Genomic DNA, 24,660 nt, shown 5'->3' with positions numbered 1-24,660 from the left:
ACTTTTTTCAACTCTACAACAAATTCATACCATGCAATAAATATTATTATATTTTCAAGAGTTACCTGAAGTTGGTTGGCGAGTGTGGATAATAATGATCGGTGAAATACCGTGTAGACCTACCACAACAGTCTGCAGGTGATTTCAATTCGGTTTTCATTGAATTTTGCTGATACATCACCGCCGCGCGGTCTAAAAAAAACGTGTTTAAATATGTAGCATACAATTTGGCTTTATGGTGTATATAAATTATAAGCTCAGTGTTTATAAAAATAAACATTAAGAGGGTAACACAATTTAGATACGTAAGATGAATGTTAGACTGTAATTTGAATATTAAAATGGAACTTACATAAATAAAATATCAATATGCGCCTACGAATGATTATACTTCAGCTATTTTATTTAAATAAAACTCTCTCCTCATACACTATGAAAATAACAATTTGTCAGTTTTTCAGTTTTTATTTTATCAATCTATCTTATAATATGTCATAACTATTTAGGGTGGAGCCTCTGAAAAAACACTAAAACCACTAATTTCATTACAGAATATAGAGTTTTTCTTACTGCCTTAATAATGCAATTTGAGTAGGGTCGATAATGATGATAATAAAGAACTGCAGGGCGTAATTCCTTTAAAATAAATCTTTATCAAATACTTTTACAATTAAGTTGTAAATTTAAGAACCTAATTTAAATTTTTGCCATTATTGCTATGCTGTCTCTTTGTTGTTTTTGTTATTTTTGCTATCATTGTATTTTTAATTTTGCTTAAAGTGTGTAGTCTCTAAGAAAATAACTAACTAGGTACCTTCAACTCAAGCTTTGCTTAAAGAAAGTATAGCTAAACCAAATAGTTTTTCAGTAGGTTACTTGTACTTATATTTATATTATTTAATATATGGTTATCAAATTAAAAAAAAAACTATTTCGAGTTTGCGACAAATATGTTTGTTCTACTTAATGCGTATAAAAGCCACGATGTCAATACATATACTGCATTAATACCTATGAGGCTATGACCAACATCAAGATCATATTAATAAATTTTAATAAAATTTGAGTCGTAAGTTTGATTTTTCTTCATTACCTATAATGTAAGTACTTGAAATTTGAACGTTAATTTGATATTTTTTCGGTTAAGCTGCTAAGGGTTATCCACCTATTAAACTTTAAAATTTGTAGTACTAGCTTAAACCGGCACTGCATATTAGAGTAAGACACACAAGACTCAACCAATTGTATACATATATAGCTCTGAAAGATGTTGTTAAACAAAGATAAATATACTTTCCAAATTTTTAGATTGTAAGGTTCAAACTTCAAACGATCATAAAATATAATTATGCTTAAAATAAAAGTTCGGAATCTTTTTCAAATGTTCCAACAAACTCTTTAATACACATGTTGGTATAAACTATAAACATATTATGTCAGAAATTTGAAAAGATTTTATATCCCGTTTTTACCACACATTTTACCTTATTAAGCAATACACGCTTGCCTACTGAAAAAGTTTTATTTTAAAAATATAGAATTCTTAAGTACAACAACTTATGAAAATGGCCAAGTAAACTTTTAAACATACCTCAAATCAATAAAAGTAACTATACATTTTTTTAGAATTGTTCACAAAGAGTTTACTCTAACACTACCTATATTAATTTATATTAGGTGTTGAAAAATATTATTTTAACTGTAAGCTTCAATGACTTTTGAAAATGTCGGAATGCATTGACATATGGCATCATGTTTATGTATAATTTGTATAAATGAGTTTGTAATTGGATCATTTTTAAAAATTACAGATGTTTATTTTAAAATCAGGTACACTTATATTTAATGAACTTTTACACTCTTTAAACTTGGAAAGTTTATTTAATCTTTGTCCAAAAAACGTCAACAACTTGTTTCAATACATAGGTACATAACATTAACTGAGTTCTTAGTTTTTTACGTGTACTTATTTCCAAAAACGTCCTATAAACCAGAAAATAGTTTGTTGGAGCTCTAATAAATTTATGTGCTGACTTCGTGATGTCAGCTTCGGGTAGATTTATACAGCTGTACTTAAAAATTATACATGTAAAATGTATATAGCGGGACGTATTAAGTTACAGAATATTTTTATTTATTGAGTGATTCTTTAAATAGTAGACACTCATAATCATGACAACTGAAAAGTATTTTAACGTTTTTTCAAAACATATTTCACATAATTTGAAGACAACATTTTTTGAAGTTTGAATGCTTACCTGTATAGTTAATTAGCTATAATAATATTTTAAGTTATAATATAAATGCATATAGTAGCACAGGCGCACAGCTATTGAGCTATGGTTACCCCTCAAAATGTTGCATGGTCCTTTTATATTTTTTTTTATTGTTATTATTCAAGAATATAATAGGCCAAACTGAACATGATTATGTGGAGGCTTATGAGTTCACAATTTTAAATATAAATTCATTATATAATTAGTATAAATTAAATAATTACAATTTTCAATACACATTCCCGAAATATTAGTATATAATTTCTATACACTCGAATGCTTTTCCAAAGTCCAAAGCTCAAATTAATTATCTAAAAGTTCAAAATGCAATTTATGTACATAAAAATTCTCAAGAAAATATTTGATTCGAAGTTTAAAATGAAAAACGAATGTTACCATTAAAAAAAGTAAAACTTAAATATTTATAACTACGTAATTTTTTTTCAAAAACGATGTGTTGTAAGTTTGTAACTAATCTAAATGATGTTAAAATAATATTATCAATAACGTTAATGAGCTAGTTCGTTTACTGCTTATAAAATTAAAAATATCATCACTCTGTATATATTAACCTCTGAGTTTGTAATATTTGAAATCCCTCTCTGCTAAACAGCTGCCCGCATATCATTATGTATACATAATGTATATAGTATATACGTTTTCCAACCCATAAATCTGACCTCGTGATTTACCGAGGGTGTTTGTCTACATACAATTCGCTTGATTTTTCAATGGGGACTATCGTCAATGTATTAGACTATAGACATATACCCCTTCGTTAACCCCTACTAATACTACAACAACTACAACTATATACTAATACTGCTATGTACCATTTACTGTCTGCTTATATACGGAGTAACCGTGACCACGTATACTTAAGGATATTGTATACGGTTTATCATAACACAATTATCCACGCAAGAGATGTTTTTTGATGCGCTTTCGCGTATGGTTATGATTCACCATTCACAGTAGCAGAGGAAAGCATATTAGTATAATATATATGTTTATCGAGTTGTTTTGTTTTTTCTTATCAACAATACAACCATAATAAATTTAAAAACTATCTGTCATACTCATCACAGTGAGACAATATATAATTCTGTTTTAACCTCGCATTAATTTCCACATTACTTCGGGCAAAGTTGAAACGATTTTTGAGAAACAATTTCTAAAGAGAATTTGGAAAGTGTAACATTGTATATACTTATATTGCTTGTTATTGCTATGGTTAAACCTAAACCTAACTAAAAATAACCAATAATAATTTTCATTGTGTTCTAATTAATAATTGTCGTGGTCAACGTTCAGATAATTATTTATCAATCATTTTTGGATTCAGTCTGTTCAGATGTGTTTCGTTTACTCGGGTATATTTAACATTATAGTAATGACAAATAGGCTGTACAGGTACATTAAAAGTCCGCACCAGACGACAGTTTCAGGCCCTGAATTTTAATTCAAGATCTGACTCGGTTCGACCCATTTAGTTCTTAAATATTTATGCTATACGCCTATACGTCTATATTATGAAGTATGAATTATAGTTTCATCCGTTCAATTATTTTCCTAAATGTTGACTTTTAAGCTTTGCCAAGCTGAACAACTATAATTATAATTGGACGATTTCAAACTTTGGAATCAAAGCTACCATCATCTATTATATGCTATATAATAATAATAATAATATAATACATATTGTCATGTAGTATTTCTTGTAAGAAAAATTAAACAAATGTTTCGTAAGAATATCCAAATCCAAAAAATATCTGATTATTTCGGTTTTGTGTACATCACGGGACAGTCGACACAGTAAAGTTATATACTAGTAGATAACCGTGGTATACATACAGACGTATTATACATGCAAAACATATTCCATATACTATATACCTATAGTACATATATAATATGTAATGTGTATAAGTATAATATATTTTGCGGCTCATCATATTATTTCCGTTTTCTCGTAAGATATTATTATATATCGACATACACGTCATGTTTGCATGTGATGTGATCAAAGTGCCTTTTAATCGAAATCCTAAAGTACAATAATAAAAAAATACAAAATACAATTTAAAACGTTTTACCCCCCGCTAAACCGTTTCACTCAGTGGGTTCTCAGTGAGACACCGCGGTGTCTTCGCGTCGACGTCGTCGACGTCGTCCCTTAATATATTTTCAAAGACAATCTGCGCCGAACGACAACGTATACCTTGGCTGTGTATTATATGTAGACATAAAGCGCGTATAATGTTTATACGCTGTCGTGACAATGTGTCATGTGATAATATAGCATATTATTCGTACATAAATATTATTCCGTATTCGTCCCTCGAAGTTATAATAAACTAAAATCAGAATTCTTCTGTTTGAACAAAGTAAACATACATATTTGATAGGTACATTCTACTCGCAATGCTGATGCGTATTATCACTTATTCAAACTGAGACGGATTAACCAGTGTATAGTTTTAGTTGTGAATTGTAAAATTATTTCTAGGTGTAGTGTGTACACGTAAATTGTAATACGGCAGAAACAGATTAAAGATTCATATTTTTAATAAATGTGCACTCCATTAATATCGATGTATATTTTTAATTTAGCTAAAAAAGAAATTTAGAAAAAAAAGTTCAAACTAAGGTTCACCAATCTAGAACCACCTACGGGTCACCAAATTTTCACAGCAAGAACCTATACTCTATAGGTTTATATTTGTATACAGTTATTAAATTGATAATAAAGTACTTGGTTTCTATTGTGACTTACAGCCGAGTAGCCGACTTTATCTGGCGTCCACAGTGGAATGAAATTGGACACAAACGATATTTTCAAAACCTTTGTTGTAAGACGATCTTATAATAATTATTATATGATATCGTGTTCTTCGCAGTGTAGGAGGTACAAGATAGTCGCAAAGTCTTAACTCTTATGCGTAAGGTAAATGAATTTGATCGAGCACGTGTCAGAGTTTGTATACCACTTGATCAATATATATATATACATACCTTTAATTGTCCGCAGTAGACAAAATATGTTGTTGTCGGTAGTGGACTTTTCACCAAAAAAATACTTGTGTTAACATAATAATAGGTAGGTATATAAGCTACCAATGATACATGATATCGACTATCGAGGGAACCCCACCCTTTTATTACTAATTGAAACGTGAAAGAGTATGATATAAATTATATACTTATTGTATACTATAAAGTAGCTATGTTCAATATTAGTACTTGCGTCTTACCCATTATAATTTCACATATCAGTTAGGTATGTATTATGTTCTATATAATATTATGTTTTTGTATTATTTAATGCATAAAATATACGATATTATATAAGACTTATCAAGACACTGAGGCAGCCGTCAATCTTAGCAATATTTTATGTGTTTATAGGTACTATAAATAGGTAAGTATAAAATATTGTTGATGTCCATATTCTTACCTTCTTGATTCCAGTTTTCTAGCATTTGGCTTATAGGTTTACTTGACAAATGCACGTATACATTTTCTGTATAACAAACATATACATTAGAAAATTATTAATCGAAAATATTTAAACTCTAAGATATTAAATAATAACATTATGATATATCTCAACGTAATAATATTACTCCTTACCTGTTTGTTGGGGCACGTCATATATTCCGTTTCTCTTATCAATTTCTATTTCACTGTTTTCGATTACTCCCGTATACAACGGATTTCGGTTGTTGAACTGAAAAAAAACATTGGCAGTATTATTAGTAAGTTATAAAATTATTATATTTGTATCAATTATGATGTACAAGCATCATATATACCATTGGTATCATATATACCATAGGTACGCGATTATTGTCTATACCAATCCTTTCCTCTAGTTTATATGTACCTATTATTATGCAATTATATATAATATTCATGTTTTCTAATTACTTAGATACAAATGAACTATACATTAAGTATAAAGCATATGACCCATGAAGATTTATTAATTAATATACTAAAATTATATAAACTTTAAAATGGTGCGGGAGAATAATATAATGTAAGTCCTTCACATCATTATATTAGTTCATTTTAGTTCATTTTCAGGAAACTATAGAATATTAATAAAGGTAATAAACACATGTCAGTATGTCACATAGGTATTGTGTTTAATAGGAGAATACACAATATTATTTATAAAATATTTTATAATTTAGCAAAATCCTACTTCCATAGTTAAATCGGGTAGTTAAATACACCAACATATTTATATTCAATTCTTGTATTATTATTTATGGTTATATATTGGACTTTATATTGACATACTGGGTACAGCATGATATGTGAAGTAAATATTTTAAGAAACGAATTTTGGTACAATTAGTCCACAAGTTGGGTTCTTCTTTTACTTTGGGTGAAATCAAACGAGAATATATTCGGTGCTAAAACAGCGGTGTCATTTTTGCCCACTAGTTTCTACAATATAGCAATATTTAGCGATTTACATTTTATAGCAAAAATTATGAATAAACGTGATTCGAAAACACGCGATGCAGCCCACGATTACCGGAAATACCAGAGCGCGCCGTCCGGAAATGAACGCAAATGACTGGGAAACCGCGCTGTGGCGAAATCGCATTAACGGTAGCACTGTGTGTGTGTGTGTGTGTGTGTGTGTGTGTGTGTGTGTGTGTGTGTGTGTGTGTGTGTGAGTGTGGAAGTTGTATGGTCGCTATATGTCTTTGGTGCGAAATCTTCTGACTACGGTGGCGACGTCTTCTAATTCGGTTTGCGCTATACGATTTGGCTTTTGAAAAGTCATTTATTTTTCCCGACTGTCCTTCCTCCTCGTCTTTCCGTCGATTCATTTGGTCTTGCCAGCGCGCCATATAATAATATAGTGACTAATAACAACTCAGTCTTCGCTGGGTATGGGGTAGGTGGTTAGGCAAGAAACTGTTTCCACGGTGCATTTCCGGCGCCTTCGTATTTGCACTGCATTTGAAATATTTTTTAAAACCTTTTATTTTCGATTTTAACGTCTCGATTGGTCTTATTTCATTTTCGTCAAATTAAATATCCTGTACCATAATGATTTTCGTTCTCCCATAGTCCCATGTGATGTATTGATGTGTTGGTCGTACACTCGCTAGTTTAACCCTAAGTTTATAAAGGGTTCAGCAGTAAAATCGGTTTTAGTCTTCGTCTTATATAAATATAAATGTACATTATGTGCGTGGAAGAAGTAGGTATCTAAAAAAAAATATTATAGTGAAAACTGGTCTTCGTAATATATTTCCTGCAATATTGTGTTTACACTATAATATGGTTCAAATGTGCAGTATTGCTGAGACCAATAAGTTGATCCAGTGTTTTGAAAATGTAGACAATTATTGATGACACAACCATATCAACTGTTTGAAAAAAAATCCGCGATAAAACTCAATAATTTTGATTATATTATTTAGGTTATAATAGATACTTACTTTAATTTCAACCGTGAGTATCCATCAAAGAGGACTTGGAAGTTTATCACTCATGTGTGACAGAAACAAGAGGCAACTGATTTTACTGTTGCGCCCTCTTCAGCAACGCTGTACGGCGTTGTATAAACATGGTTATATATAGTATAATGTAGTGTGTTTTTTTTCATAACGATCACAATTTAAGGGTTTATAATAGACAGCAATGACGAAATATATATATGGGGTGCTGAGATAGGCGTCGATAATGAAAATGACTTATACGAAATACTATATGCGATCGTTTCACATTAAATGTTGAGTATAATACACACACACACACACACAATAATATATCATCAGAATCCCCATGAAATATATGTATGACGACCCCACTCACAACGACGTAACTAAATGTTTTGTGTTCCCTTAGATTATAATAAGCACGATTGATAAAATAACAAAATTTTTTTTCACTTGATTTTTTACGAACGTACTTACCTATCCAATGATGGTGATTAATTTTTTTTTGCAGTATCATAAAAATAATATGAATATTTTATAATTTAATGTAGTTTACAAATTTTACCAATAACTCTAGGCTCTAATAGTATCTCTAAAGACTAAAAGTACCTCTAATTTTTGTTACCTATACACATTACTTAGCGGATATTAAAGTAATTAAATATTAAATTTTTATCATAAAAAATACAGCCTAAATCTATGTCCTAACTTACTATAATAACTTAACAAAGGAAATGGATTCTTCTGAATGTAAAACGTTGAAGATTTGTCGAAGTATCAAACCACAGACTATAGAGTAAATATTACTCTGCGTATCGAACATGCACATAATAGTTCATAAGCAGTGGATTTAGGCGTGGGGCCTGAGTGTCACCTAAAATTATTTTTTCATACACTAGGTGGTATCTATATAATAACCTTCTTTTTTCTAGGGCTCGAAATGCCTTATTTTTGGATATATATATATATATATATAGGTTGAGTTTTTCTACTAATACTCTTCCATATAAAATTTAATTATATCGTATATAATGCTTACAAGATTAAAAACCGTATCTATTTTAAAATATTAATAAATTAAAACAAATAGGTACGCCTGATGGGGTTATATTTGTCAACAAAAATCTGTCTAGTTTTTATAAAATATAAAGGCACAATTTCTTCTAAGGATCTAACGTTCTATATAAAGGTATAAAACAGTATTTTAAATTTCATTGACGAATTGCAAATAATAATGTATGTACCGATAGTCGATATTACGAGTATACTACACATAATGTATATTGCCGTATGCCGTAGATTATATAGGTACCATTGGATTTATTTTGACAGTATCTAAATAATATCTGATATAAATGTTCCTCGCACTATTAGTGTCTATTACTTTTTTTATAGTACTGCTTGGCGCTATGCACAATTTTATATTATAATTCACAGTGAAACATACTTATTATGACACTTAATATCATACATTCATACCTATGTATAATTAATAATAAAATTATTATTTGTTTTAAAAATTGAATACACGATAAATATAACACTACAAATGAAGGTATACTGCAATACTGTGCGTACCTAAATGGAATTACGTAAACACTAGATTGATATACCGTTTTAGGCACTTGAAAGCTATAATAATAATTTAAAATGTTAATCCGTTTAATGATTTTGTGAATTTTTATCATTGTACTATTTTTTGCACTCAAAACCTCTTCCAAGAAATTTTATAGTTTAGAAAAAAATCGTAGGTAGCAAGTATTGAGTAAATTAAACAGTATTAAGAACCTATTTACGAGTTCATTAATAAAAATGCGCTATAAGTAGTTTAAAAAAGTAACTAGTATAAATATTATTTACACATGTTTTATACTTGATGAACAATAAATAATAATTAATAGCCAACGAATAATTGAATGACTTAATTAAATGCGGTTATAGAGATAACATTGATGTGTCCGTGAATATTATACAAGAGAAAATAAAATAAATGTACCTAACTTTTATGAAATAGTTTGAGGGAACAAATATTCTAATATTCTAACAAGTAAAATATACTGCATTTTTTCTTAGCTTAAGAAGATTCAAAGGTTTGTATTGTTGGACTATATGGTGGGCCTAAAATAAACCTTTGGCCTCCCACAAAAATGTTAGAGGGGGAAATGCCTCCCTTGCCCCCCTCCCGCTATGACACCACTGCATGTCTTTTTATATTTCTATAACTTTGGTGAAAAATTAACTAATTATTGGTTCAACAATATTATAATATTATGATGTCAATATCGGATTAAATATAACATAATATAGTATGCGGGATACTTACAGACGATAGAATTTTGGGATGATCTACCGGTTCGTCCTGCACCTGTTGTTCGCGCGGACTGTTGATCATAATTTATTGGAATGAACAATAAAAGTAAAAAAAATTATATATCTTCGTTTAGTTAATAACTTTATTACTAGGTAGGACAGGTAGGTGTATTCAAATATAATATAACTATCGAAACGAAAGCTACTCCGGTTAGTCTCCCGTGCGCCGTGATTTTCTGTTTATACTTTCCGAACTAAACGAGATAAAACGTCGCGACAAAAGTTTGTTAAAAAACCTGTTCGTAATCAAGTGCAATACGATTGTAAAATTGTTATCGTCACATGTAGACGACGTGCAGATATGGAAGTATAGCAACGATGACGACAAAACGGACCGAAATTCAACGGTGGCGGTCGAAAAACGCGCGTGGCCCGGTATAGGTGATACTGACGTGCTTTGGAGAGCGGTGCTTTCATGCGACCCAAGCACGCAAGTCCTCGGCGAAACGCCGGTCCCGGCGGGGGGCGGGACCGGACCCCAGGAGAGGCGTCCAGCCTCCGACCAATCGGACGGCGAGCGCCGACTAAATATATATATATTATATAGCTCAGCATTCTATTTACTCGTTTCGCAGTAAGACCGTAGATTCTGAAAGGGATGAGGAGAGTGAGAGTATATAGGTTCGGTTTTTTTCTATCATCACACGCGAAACTTGGAAACTACAGCTATAACACCCAACAAGTCGCGGAAGTTTACGTTTTATACCAGACACACATTATATTATAATACATATAAGTATAGGTTTTAATATTGTCGGTTTTGTTATTGTTATTATGCCTGTTTGTGTCAATTTTTTTTTTTTTTGGTAGGGGTGAAGGATAGAATTTACCAGACATTTAGTATCGTGAAAATTAACCCCTATACAACTAAAGTTTTAGAAAGATAATGAATAATCAATATGAACAATATAATAATACAAATAAACAGTATAGGTACTTCATGTTGACGTGTGAATTTATTTGATGATAATTTAAACATATATAGTTACAAGTGTCTCTCAAACAGTCAAACCCGTGATTGCAAGATTTATTATTACATACTGAGGTTATAACGATAAAAAGTAAACTACGGCGTAAAAAATTACGTCCTTCCTTTCATTAGATGTATTTGATCGACTCACGTGAGCGGGATGTTTATTGGTGTACTGCACGTCGACATAACAAACAGCATATTCTGTTGGTTCAACTTGTATAAATATGTTTTGTTGAAAACTTGAAAATAATATCCTGGTATTTTTCGTTGTACGTTGGTGCAGTAAAAGATTAATCGATACTTGATAGAAACACTAAATAAAAAAACATAAATTTCAACAATAGTCAATAGGTAAAACTACTTGAACTTGAACAACATATTACACATCACAAAATCAGATTATAAGACATCAGATTATAGTATCATTAGTATGAGGTATTTTGTCTATAATATAGAGTACATAAATATTTGTTTGAAAAATTAAATAAATATCTATTGGCCCTGAAATTATTTTTGTATGAACAGGAAGAACATAGACAACATGCGATACGTAAGTATACTTCCATTTTTATCTATAAAATAATTTTCAAATTTTCTTACAAGAAGGTTTGATGAATTTTGTAAAAATGTTAAGTTCTTTTTAAGTATTTTTAATTGCTATCAGAAAATCTTATGTGGGATATCATGTATTACATTTCAAAGCTTTTTGACCGAACTTAAAAATATTTTTCAACGGCGTCAAATAAAAAAATTCCGAAAATTTCAAATGCCTATAAATTGTTTAAAATGTCTCTAAATATTTTGAAAAAGTCATTGTGTATAAAAAATGATAGTTTAGGTTTTATATAGGAATTTTTTAAGTTCCTAAGATTAATTTCTTTTAATAATCACATATTATTAACAAAATAGAGGATAAATCGGATATTATAAGTTATTTGAAATTTGAATATCCGATGTATAAAGAAAATTTGAACTTTGTTAACTCATGAAAAATGTATGAAGAATTACACTTAACTTATTTTTATATTCCCAGGAATAAACCTATTACTACGAATCTTGTATTAAATCGACAAATCTTAGTGATAAGTTAAAAATTTAAGAATTTCTACCTAAAAATGATTTGAAAATGTTCTTGATTTGGATGAACTGCGTAAACATCTGTCCTTTAAACACTTATATGAAAAAATATTTGACTGTATATTTTCATCTTTCGATATTTCTTAATTGAGGTACAAACAACTAAAGAGATATACATTTACTACCTATATTTATATTTAAAAAGTACTGAGAACTTAAAAATTTGATTTTTAATTTTAACCTACCCCTGCAATTTTTACCTAACCACTGCAATATTTTGAGTCATTTCGACCATTGTTAGTAGACCATAGGTTTTTTTGTATCTATATAATGATGAAGTAAATCATGCAGTCGCTTGGCTTCTGTAGGTGATCAGGCTCAAATGATGCCATGACTATCCATCTTAGACTTATTTCTGAGTGTATATACATTTTTTCAGAATACGGTCGTTGAAATTTAACTGTTTAACATCCAAAAATGATTTATTTAGATAATTAGATCGAGTACGCCTTGTATAGGTGTAACAATATCGAGTATCGATGAACACTAAACAGTGTGTAAACATATTAACATAATCTATTTAAATTTCTAATTTGGTACAATAATTGTACTTAACTATAGTAACTATACAGTCTACAAGTGGTATTTACTGAAAAGGGTTGTCTCTGAAAAACTTAATTTGGAGAAGCCGCTGATAATACTTTTAACCAAAAGTAATTCAATGGTAAGTACTGATAACTGATAACTGACAAATGCCCACTGCCCAGTAATAAGGCAGTACCCATGTTTTTGTCAGGGATATTTGACATGAAAATTCTTGGTCATGCCGTCTTCGTACAATTACTTTTGAACCAATACTTACCACTGAACAATGTGAATAGGTTCACGGTATATAAGTAATGGCTTAAAATTAATCTAAATATTTTGAAAATGCTATTACGTGTAATAAAATGTATATAACATACGCACAAATTTTAAGTTGACATCACGAATAGGTAATGTTTTTGAATTATGACGAAATAACTAATATCATCGTCATTGTTCGTTTAAAATTGTAAATATATATAATTTTGTAAAAATTTAAATTTTAAATTCTTATGAAAAAAAATCTCGGTATCTTTAATATTTTTGAACTGAATTTATCTACCGTGTCTCAAAGTTTTATGTCGATTTTTTGACCAAGTGAAAAATTATTTATCTACTGCCATAATGTTAAAAAATCAAAAATTTCTTCCGCCTATCAATAACTCAAAAAAAGTCAAAATATTTTGAAAATTTTATCTTAGGTATATGTTAAGACAAAAAAAAACAGAACTGATTTAAAACCAAGTTTTAAGTAAAAATCTCCGTTATTTGATAATTTTATTTTTGTTTTTCCCAATGCCTTTGAAAACTACTCGGAATTTGTTTACTTTTGAACCTCCAAAGTATTAACTAGATATTCATTCATTTCCTACCAGTAAAGATTCTGAAGTAGAAAATACGAGCACTTTTACTGCCTCAAAAGAGGATTACAAAAATAAAATAAAATGTATATATCATGTATACACTCTGGAGTCAGTCAAACTACATCATCGACTATTCGGATGCCAGCAATTAGACGGAGGGTGCGCGTTCGAATCGCCTAGTGTGTAATCCACTTAATATTAATAACCTGTTAAACATTAAATAAGCCATGCAATTGAATCATATAAATAAATAGGTACCAAGTATTACCTACACTGTCCACACCTACAAGTAGGTACTAATAAACCAAAAATCGGTATACGTATAGGCGTATAGCCTGTATAGATAAATAAGGGAGAGTGAAATACAATTTATTTTAGAAATAAAAAATGCATAATGTGTGTTTCATTTTATATTATGAAATATTATTATTATTATTATTATTATTCCAAGAAATTGCTCGGTAAGTAAACTAGAATCGTTCCTAAACTTTAGATACCACTATACGGTATTTTTGGAAAAATCGGCCTTCATAGTGCTCCTGGTGGACAATTTCCGCCCTAAAGGCCATTGAAATTACTACTTTGGTCTTAATTAAAAATAGGAAGTGACCACATCGTATATTATTCACATCGCGGACAACAACGCATTATCCATAGACCTATAATTAATAGGTATATGGTATTATTTACATCGTCATCGTGGCTACAAGCTACAGTGCTACAAGTCACGAGGAAACGACACGCTTTATGACATCCTCCCGTTCGAGAAACACAGTCGCCGGACGAATAATGTGCGTCTTATCTTTCGGCGTTACGAGTGATAATAACAACGAAAACAAATAACGTTAAGCATCAATCGGAAACATAAAACAAAATCAAAAATAATTGGTAATATAATGAGCAATGATTTTAAAGTGTTGTGACTTGTAAGTTGTGTTTCATATCATACTCGTCGCTCTCAAACTTTAAACAATTCTATAAAGAATGTTTTGATTTAACTTGACTTCCGTTCTGGAACTAGAAACTATTGATCAGTCGAGTGTTTGAAATTGTCCTGTCCTCCGTAGTGACTAGTTTCTCAAGTTCCCGAAAACGATCAAAATGGTTAACTTCAACGAGAGTAACAACGGTAAGGCTAACCGTTAATTATAATAATATAAATTCTACTTATATGTTATTTATAATAACTGATAAACCCATTACAGTTTGTATTACAATTGATTCATCTATCTTGTGAGTATTAATCGCTTTGTGTTTGATTTTGATTGTCCAGATGCCAGTGACTCTGAGTCTGTGTCCAGTTCATCGTCAGCAAACAGCAGCAATCAATCGTCCAGATCTGCTTCTCCGGTTCGAGCTAATTCACAGTCGGCATCTGAACCAGGTTCACCAGGATCACCAGCGTCCCCTGTGTCTCCCATATCACCGGTATCTCCTTCATCTCCTGCATCTCCTGTGTCTCCAGCTTCACCTGCTTCCCCTGTATCAAGGTCTCGTTCTAGGAGTCCATCAGGTTCAGGGCGTTCAGTATCCCCATCCAAAAGCCCTTCAAAATCCCCAGCTGGATCTCGTTCTCCGTCACCAAATAGTAGGGCTTCTAGTGCAGCATCAGCTGCATCTGCAGCATCGGGTCGTTCTGCAACTCCTGCTGGCTCAGTAACATCTAATCAGTCAGTGGCGAGTGGCAAAAGTGACTCATCCCATGCAAGCCGCTCCACAAATCGTAGTAGAGCTTCATCTAAAAGTAACAAGTCAAAATCAAGTTCAGCAAGTCCAAAAAGTGTTGTATCCAAAAAATCGCGCTCATCATCCCCAGAAGTAGCAAAAAATCAACAAGGTGATTCTGATGATAGCGATGGTTCTGTAATTGGTAGGAAAAAACGACAACCAATTCGAAAAAATTCTAGTGTATCTGGCAATGAATCATCTGATAAAGAGGAAATAACAAAAAAAAGTGGCTCAGAAGCTTCAGAAAAATGTAAGTTTATAATTAACCAATAAATTTAATAATATTTTTTGTTATTTATTTTATATTATGTAATCTATTACAGCCCCTAAAAAAAATGACTTGTTTGGCGAAGCTGATGATATAAGTTCTGATGAAGACCAACCCAAGACACCCAGACCAATGAGTGATGATGACATGGATCGGGATAAAAGTGATAATGATGACAATAAAAGTGGTGATGGCAGAGATGATGACGATGATAATAATGATAATGAAAAAATAGAAGAAAAAGAAAAAGAAGTGGAAGAACCAATTCCAGAAAGACGGATAGCTGTTGAGATACCAAAAATATCTGTAGATCTTGGAAGTGATTTACATTTTGTGAAATTGCCTAACTTTTTGTCTGTCGAAACTAGACCGTATGATAGAGAAACATATGAAGATGAGATTGATGAAGAAGAAACTCTGGACGAAGAAGGTCGAGCAAGGTATGTGTTATAACTTACAAACATCTTTGTTAATTTTTTAAATCTGATTTAATTTAACACATTCAGTGTAATACAAAATTGATAGTTGGTAGTTGGCACATTGTAGTTTGAATTCTTTTATTAAAAAATCCATATAAAAAACTATTTATTTATGAATTGGTTACACTAATGTACTTTGTGTACAAATTATCATCAAAATTAAACTATACCAGCAATTTGTAAACAATATAAAACACAATTACACCTAAGGTCAGATACTCAAGTACAATGTGTGTCAAAAAATTAAATGTATTATTAGGTAGAAAATTAATTTTAAAATTTAGTGTAATTACTAATTTTAATAAAATATTTTTTTTAGGGTAAAATTGAAGGTAGAGAATACTATAAGATGGCGTGAAGTTTTTGACAAAGATGGAAATGTAGTTAAAGAAAGCAATACTAGAGTAATTAAATGGTCCGATGGAAGTATGTCATTACATTTGGGTTCAGAAATTTTTGACGTTTACAAACAACCTTTGGTGGTAAATTATTATTTAAATTTTGTATGTAATTATCTCTTATAATAAAATAATAAGTCAATTTTAACTTTTTATAGTTGTATTCAATATGTGCAATTTGAAAAAATATTATTCTTTCAATATAATTTTATTTTGTTTATTAATAGTGAAATAATATTTATAGGGTGACCATAATCATTTGTTCATTCGCCAAGGAACTGGTTTACAAGGTCAAGCAGTATTTCGTACAAAATTGTCATTCAGACCGCACTCAACAGAATCATTCACCCATCGTAAAATCACTTTGTCTTTGGCTGACAGGTCACAAAAATCTTCTGGCATAAAAGTATTGTCTCAAGTTGGAGCTGATCCTGATGCTAATAGATACGAAAAAATTAAAGTTAGTATCGTTATATAATATTATATTAATTGAATAACATTTTTAAAAAATATTGAAAACATAAATATATAATATGTTCTTTTTCATTATATCAACAACTAAATTACTATTGATATTAAAATAGTATAACATAGATAATCTTTTTAATTCCTATTTGTAGAGAGAAGAAGAAAAGTTACGTCAATCAATGCGTAAAGAAACAAAAGTGAAAAGAGCTAGAGAACGTGGAGCAAATAGTAATCTCAGTTCCTCATATTTAGAACCTGAAAGAGAAGATGGATCTGATGATGAAAATGCTATATCCCTGTCTGCTATCAAAAACAAATTTAACAAAAAATCCACATCTAAAAGTGAGTTTTCTCATAAATTACTTAATTTTACTGCACAATTTCACAATTTTATTTATTATTAATATATATATATATTTTTTTTTTTCAGTAGATAAAAGTAATATTTATTCATCTGAAGATGACAGTTCAGACATGGATACAAAAAAGAAAAGACAGTCCAGAATAGTGTCAGATTCTGAAGAAGATGATGATTTATAATTTTTGTAAATTAATTAATTTTATACAATTCTTAACTGTTAAACATATTGATCGATATGTGTAAACAATAAATGTAATATAAAAAGTTATTATAAATTCATTATATTTGATATGGTAATAGAAATCAGAAATAAGTTTTATTGATTTTTCCAACAATAATATACACAAGGTTGGTAATACACAAAATCTTAAGATACCAATAAAAATGTTCAAATTATTGAAACTTAAAATGTAAAAAAAACAACATAATCTGTTGATATATTTTAATCTTTACTCTACTTCTTTTCAAAAAAAAAAGTGGCCTTCCAATGACTGATTTTCAACCAACAGGACACATCTCCCACATAACATCATCGGAAGTTAAGAATAGTGCACAGCTCTAGCTTGCCTCTTTTGAAATAGAGTTTAGTTTATTTTAAAATATTCTAGTAAATTTCAATTAATTAAATATTATTATATTGCTATATATTATTATCATCTTAACAAATAATCAAATATTCAAATAAAAAGTAATATAATCGGATGATATATATATATTATAAAACAATAATTAAATCATATAATTCTATAACTATCAAAGTATCAACTATGGTCAAGGTACATTTAAATATTACTTTATTCCTATACAAAAAAGCTCTAATTTATCAACCTCTATCATTGAATAAATATTTTTACATAAATAATAATATAGCATAGAAATTAGAAATTAATATATATTGTATGTATAAAAAATGTAATGAATATAATCGATTTGTTGATATTGGTATCATGTTAACAAATATAAGGATAAACAGCGCACACAGGTGATTGTAAGATTTGTAATAGTATAAAAATCTAAAAGCCTTGATTCTTGATATTATATTTCAACAAATTTCTAGCCTTCAATAATATTACAAATCTGATAAGGATTATCACTGTCAAATGAAATTGTGGCACAACATATTCTATTTTATATTATCAAAAAAATTTTGATTTTGATTTAAAATTTGAAGTTTGTATGAGTAGGTGCCTACTCTAATGTTTTTCTATTTACCAACAATTAATTCCATAGTAATTTGTGTATTGAGATTTAATTCTTATACAACTATATAAGGACTAAGGAGTATTATTTATCTGGTGATTGTGAAAAGCAAAATTTAGACAATCAATGATGATGTAATATGATATATATTTATACTTGAGTTTTGCATTGTTGAATGTTTAATAAAGAAGAATGAATTTTGATTCTGTTAATTAGATAACTTAGAGATACTATAGGTAGGTATAATAAACTGCAAATATTACAATTTACAAGTCTATAATGCAGTTGTTGAGAAAAAAATCATTGAAAAATTAATTGCTTTGCCAACAGGTAATCTTACTTATTAGTTGTTATAATATGCCTATTATGTGCATACATTTATTATAAATCAGACATTGTCTTTATAGGTAGACATGCACGTCACGTTATCATCATAGGTATTATGATGATAATAATAGGTACCTGTAGACTACAGGTAATAGGTAGCACATGCACGAGACTATTCTTCTTATTCTAACCTAACCTATGTATACAGTATTGACTGTAGGTAGCCTGGTAGGTAAATAGGTACCTACCTAATCAGCAATGCTGCTAAATGCTAATATAAATCCTATCCACTTCAAAGATTCTGTCAGGCTAAAGAATATGAATCAGTGACAATAGGATATTGAGAGAGAAGATTTGTTGACAATACGAATCAATGAACCACATACAATGAAGAAAAGTGCACAAACCGAAATACTCAAATACCCGTTACATACTTACATAACGACGTAGGTATATAAAAGTAATCACGACTTACTATAGTTGTTACGAAGAATGGTTCGAAACCATCACATTTATGTAGGTAACTATGTTTTATGTAACATTGTAACCACGGACAATGGATAGGCAGGTACCGAAGACCAACGGAAGGATAATAATATAATACGGATAGTAAGTAATCCTGTTTACATACGTACCTCGTACCTCACTGCTACAAATCTGTATAATAGTAATTATGATATTGTAAAATGTGCGATTATTAAATCGTAGGCACCTAAGAATACTAGTACCTATTTATTACTAATAATGGTAGTACTGTAGGTTGTAGTAGGTTGCTTGTATTTTTACGAAGACGTGGAGAGCAAAGCCCCCCCCCTTGCCTCTGAAAAACTTTCATATCATTATTCATTATAACTTTAAAAATATATCGCTCAATTTTGAATTTTTTAGTGATACCTAGTTTTTTTTAGACGCTGAGCGAAGCGATGAATGTATTAATTTTACATTGATATGTGCTTTATTTTAATTTTTGTGACCGTGTACACAAGTAGATAGGTAGTCGAAGTAATGCTTAAATTGTCAACTTCGGTATCTTTTCCGGAAGGAAATTGAATATTAATGGTACGCTCATCAAAATTTAAAATTATCCAGTAATTTTCAAATGCACAATGGAAAAACAAAAAAAAATTAAGGAAAAATGGTAATTTTTCCACAAAATTGGTTTTTGGTGTAACTTTATTAAAATACTGTCGTAGATACTTGAAATTTTTACTCAATGCTAATTTTAACATTTCCTAAACACCATAAAATTTTCAAAATATTTTAACTTATGATGACTAATTTATAGGCGTATGAAATTTTCGATTTGTATTAGTTTTTTAAAATTAATGTCGATAAAAAAATTGTTGTTCGGTTAAAAGTTTGAAAATGTAATAGAAGAATCATTGTAAGTTGTAAGCGTAAATAAGCAAGTTGAGCGTAGATCCATAATAATTTGTTTATGAGCACCCGAAGTAAAAACTTTAAAAATTTCCTAAAAATCATAAATATTTTCAAATTATTTAGAGATAGAAATTCATAAACATTTTTCTTTATATCTAAGCTTTGAAAATGAAATACACGATTCATCTATAAGGTCGATGTAATACAATACGCCTGATATATTATTACAAAAGCAGTTGAAAACCATTTAAAATAAATGAGCACATTTTTTTTATAAGTAGGTATTTAAAATTTAAATTTTGAAATTATTATTTATTGTTTTTTACAACTTCTCTAGTTTTATTTTTCATTTTTTGCTGCATAATTAATTCAAAATGTTAAATAACATTAAACATACATTACAAATTAACAAAACATAGGTACATTGTTCATTAAATTATGTAATAAAACTAAAATGTTGTTTCTTATTTTTCGTATTAATGACTAATGAGACTACGATTTTATTTATTTCTACAAAATAATGGCCCCGCCGAACATGAATGTGTTTACCCGGGGCACATAGAGAATACTAATCAACATGTTTATTGATATATAAGTACCAAATCTCAAAAAATATACTGAAGGTTTTGGCTAAGTGAAAGTTTAGTTGACCGAAATGGTGAGATTTGTTCTGCCCCAAAACGTGATAACAGACAGAATAAACAATTTTAAAAAAACACGCTCACAAATTGTAAAATCAATACATTAATCGCCCAGCTCATAATCTAAAATAATAATAATAAATTGATAACTATTGTTTTTGTTGTTGTATGAACACCACATTGTGTTTATGTGAAATTCTAGATATCTATTCAATCCATTAGAGTCTAACGATCGAATCAACATACGCTGTCAATTGATGATAATATCTGTTAGTTCTTACTATATACTGCAACTAATATAGCAATACATTTGACATTTAAAGAATAGAGGAATAGAAATTTAACAAAAATAAAACATAGGTAGGTACCTACTTCTATACACTACCTTTGTCGTTGAAGCAAATTGATCATTATTCATTAAATAAATAAATAAATGTCCTTTAAGGCGTTTACAGATCCCAGATAGTTAAATATTTCGAAAATTTTGTCATATGTGGAAAATGGCAATTTTAAACTTCAAATACTTTTTAATTACACAAAAAAATATACGTCAAAAATTAATTTTGCGTATAAAAATTTCTCATTTTTTTTTTTGTATTTTCTCGACGTTAAAGAAACTTCTGGACTTACCTCTTGAATGCACCAACTAGATTCACTTGATCATCGAAGCGATTCTACGCTCAGAAATCAGAATTTATAAAATTAATTAATTAAACTATACTGCGGCTATTATAGTAAATAATAAAAATAGTAATAATTTAAATCAATTTCAAATTAAATAATTATTTTATAATTATATGAAAATATCTAATAGTATATTACAATTTACAACAGATTTATAAAAAACTTAAGGTGTCTATGTCTTGGTCTATAATTTCAAAACAGCTCTGTAGAGTTATTGTATATTTCCTTCGGGTAAACATAATGTTGACCCGGGAGAGTTGACCACTACAGAGGGGATTTAAGTAAGTATATAAAGTTAGAGGAAATGGAGATTTTATTTTGGTCAACGAACCCAAAAGAAAATCGTAATACACCACGAATTGTAAAGATGATCGTGCTGCAGTGTGAAATTGTGAATCGTCTATAATTATACACCTAGTTATCAGTGTACGAGACGAGACGAAAAAAAGAATTATATTTATTATTTATATACATAAGGATATAGGCGTATTGACCCAAATACTTTTATCCTTCTGTAAATAAACTATTAAGCTATCGTCCGAACCACGACAAGATTAATGATGACGTTTAATGTGTATTGTGTATTTGTGTATAATACATTAATACCACCAGACACGGCGCGTCTTCGAATCGCGTTAAACTACTACCTTGGTATATGGGTTATGACTTTATGAGTAGCCGTACTACCAGCGTCCAGCAGTATACTTATAATTTAATGACGTGCGGCGAATGGCGATGTTATACGTTGTAAAATATATTTATATATTTGTGATTTGTACCATCTAAAATATGATGGACAATTTCACCGAAATTCACCTTTACTCGAGTATGAACCTATATAAATAACTGTGGCCACCTGTCCACTCAAACCGTCCGAAATTTAAGTGCCCAATTTTCTTCGCTCGTAATTCGTATCCGTACATATTTTATGGTAGTCGTCTAACGTTTTTGGCGCTTTTAACGAAGAGCAACAGACATCCGTTTATGGAGTGACGGTAAAATATTTATATTGTAGGTACCACGGGTGGACATGGACCATCAGATGCTGAGATGCACCTAAAACAAAATTAGTATTTTATAGGGTCAGTATACCAATTTCAGTTTTTAATTTTACAGTCAATATATAGTTTTTTTTTTTTAAAGACAAAAACATTTTTATTGATTTGCTGCCAATATTCTATAATTATTATACCCATAATTTTATGAAATATCGTTATTTCATTATTAATAATAATAATTTACTATCAATGAACTAAACTACTAAAGTATGAATTTGAGCGATAGATGAAAACAAATTTTTTTAACAACTATATAAGGCTTAATAGAATTTAGTGGATCGTGGATGTGCCCAGTTAAATTGTCAAACAAAATATTTTTATTAAAACTGAAAATAGTGATTTGTTTATAAAGGTACTATGAATAAATTGTATTAATTTTTATAAAAATATTTTGTAATATAGAATAATTATCATAGAGATCTATTTAATTGTAAGTACATATTAATTTATAATAGATCATATATTACGTATAATTGACCAATGACTCTCGTGTTCACTGTAGTTCAATAAAAACATTGTTATTTGGCACAAATGCTCAATACTGGTATATCGACCCAAAAATCCAACCTCAATAATTGGTATAGGAAAAAGTTATTTTAAGTTAATTTACTTGACTCCACAGTCTAGGTAATTATACAAACAAATATATAAAAAATATTATTGTGCATCGATCGAGGTAACATAATATACACCATTGCTTTTCCTGTAACCTACCTGCTATCACATAATAATATGTAATATCATTATGTATTAAACTTTCTAGTTGAATAATTTCGTTCTATGACGGATCAACATCCAACAATCAATTGGCCCCAAGTACTCCCACTTCATCTTTACATTTTATGCATGATTTTCATTTGTTTATCAATTATCGAGAATCTTGGGTCTCATTCAGAGGCATTCTTTCGGCGAGTGAGACAAGAATATTTCAGTTGCATACTTGCATCACTCACATAAGCGTACGTAGGTCCTTTGACAATTATTGAGTCAAGACTGTAGCTGAGAAGGTGTCCAAGCGTCTGGACTCCACTTCTTCCATGGGTGTAGTATTGTAGTTAAATTAAACCATAATATATCGATCTATACGGATTATACAGTTAGTCTAAGCACACAAATACCACATCAGTTTTCAATAACGAGTACCTATTTTTTAATAATAATAATGTCTTCAAAAAACAACTAAAAAGAAAATATAATTTAAATAACTATACATTTTAAAATAATACATTTTTCTGACGTTCCATGCATTCTTTGACCGTAGGGTTTTAATATTTTAAAAACTTCTGGGAATTCTTTATAGCGAACACTATTTGCTTGATCCTGTTCAATATATTTAGGAGTCCATCTAATCTTCCTTGACCCCTAGAAGTTCGCAAATTTGTTTTAACAATATTTAGTTTTGAGAAGGATGTTTCTCAATAGTGCGGCTTGTTAATTATATATATAGTACAACAGTAACAAATAACTTTAAAGCTATTGACACTTGGGAAAATATTCTGTCCATCATAACAAGTGAACCACTTAATTCGTTCTTCACATTTATTGTTCTTTTTACCATAATAATTAAAATGTAGGTAAATCAGCTTAAAACTTTTCGTATTACCTATGTATTTTATAAGCTAGTAAGTAGCTTTGTCCATTTTGAAAGTTTTAAATCAAATCTTGGTTAGTCTTAGATTGTATCAGTATTATCGGTGATGTAAGAAAGTCACCCTGTAACCTAAAGTTAATATGTGTATGTGTCGAGAGAGTGTGAATGAATGACACATAAATTACAATATTATACGTATTACATTGGTCTATAATAGTCGAAAACTAAAGCGTAAATTAAGAGGTATGTGATGGGTATGCTCCCGAACCGTGTATACACATGTCATATAATATGAATGACAAAGTCGTTGTCCTCGCTCTTCTCTTCTCCATCATTATCTCTAAAAAACCTGCAACTCTGTCCGGGAGGCGGTTATTCGTGTAGAAGTTACAAGTCTGTTATTACATGTCTATACTATCTATACACCGCACATAACGTACGATAGGTAGGTACATATCATATATG

General features: G+C 29.8%; 2 protein-coding genes across 3 annotated transcripts in view; one reads left to right on the top strand and one right to left on the bottom strand.

Moving 5' to 3' along the window:
• LOC111037462 overlaps positions 1-10,492 on the bottom strand; it is a 31,154-nt gene extending 20,662 nt beyond the window's left edge. The window contains exons 1-4 of the mRNA XM_022320046.1: positions 10,068-10,492; positions 5,910-6,006; positions 5,734-5,799; positions 66-192 (exon numbers count right to left, since the gene is read on the bottom strand). Of these exons, the coding sequence (XP_022175738.1) occupies positions 66-192; positions 5,734-5,799; positions 5,910-6,006; positions 10,068-10,136 (359 nt within the window). The 5' untranslated portion in view covers positions 10,137-10,492. The remainder of the gene's footprint in view (positions 1-65; positions 193-5,733; positions 5,800-5,909; positions 6,007-10,067) is intronic.
• Positions 10,493-14,434: 3,942 nt separating this feature from the next.
• LOC111037453 (another transcription unit protein) lies at positions 14,435-17,620 on the top strand. Of its 2 annotated transcripts, none has more exons than XM_022320037.1 (7): positions 14,435-14,741; positions 14,886-15,590; positions 15,664-16,048; positions 16,407-16,569; positions 16,730-16,945; positions 17,106-17,295; positions 17,387-17,620. In XM_022320037.1, the coding sequence occupies exons 1-7, from the start codon at positions 14,714-14,716 to the stop codon at positions 17,491-17,493; spliced, it is 1,794 nt and encodes a 597-aa protein (XP_022175729.1). In that variant the 5' UTR covers positions 14,435-14,713; the 3' UTR covers positions 17,494-17,620. The 2 variants fall into 2 exon arrangements, with proteins under 2 accessions (XP_022175729.1, XP_022175728.1); XM_022320036.1 differs by having other exon boundaries at positions 17,384-17,620.
• The last annotated feature ends 7,040 nt before the right edge of the window (positions 17,621-24,660 follow it).

The sequence above is a fragment of the Myzus persicae genome, unplaced genomic scaffold (genome assembly GCF_001856785.1).
Source record: "Myzus persicae strain clone G006 unplaced genomic scaffold, MPER_G0061.0, whole genome shotgun sequence".
In the NCBI taxonomy this organism is placed as follows: domain Eukaryota; kingdom Metazoa; phylum Arthropoda; class Insecta; order Hemiptera; family Aphididae; genus Myzus; species Myzus persicae.
This window is presented reverse-complemented; position numbering and strand designations above follow the sequence as displayed.

Excerpts from the sequence above, each read along its gene's own strand:
- LOC111037453 (XM_022320036.1), top strand. The coding sequence starts at position 14,714 with ATGGTTAACTTCAACGAGAGTAACAACG. Across the intron at positions 16,570-16,729 it reads TTTACAAACAACCTTTGGTG|GGTGACCATAATCATTTGTT; the intron begins GTAAATTATTAT and ends TAATATTTATAG. Across the intron at positions 17,296-17,383 it reads CAAAAAATCCACATCTAAAA|TAGATAAAAGTAATATTTAT; the intron begins GTGAGTTTTCTC and ends TTTTTTTTTCAG.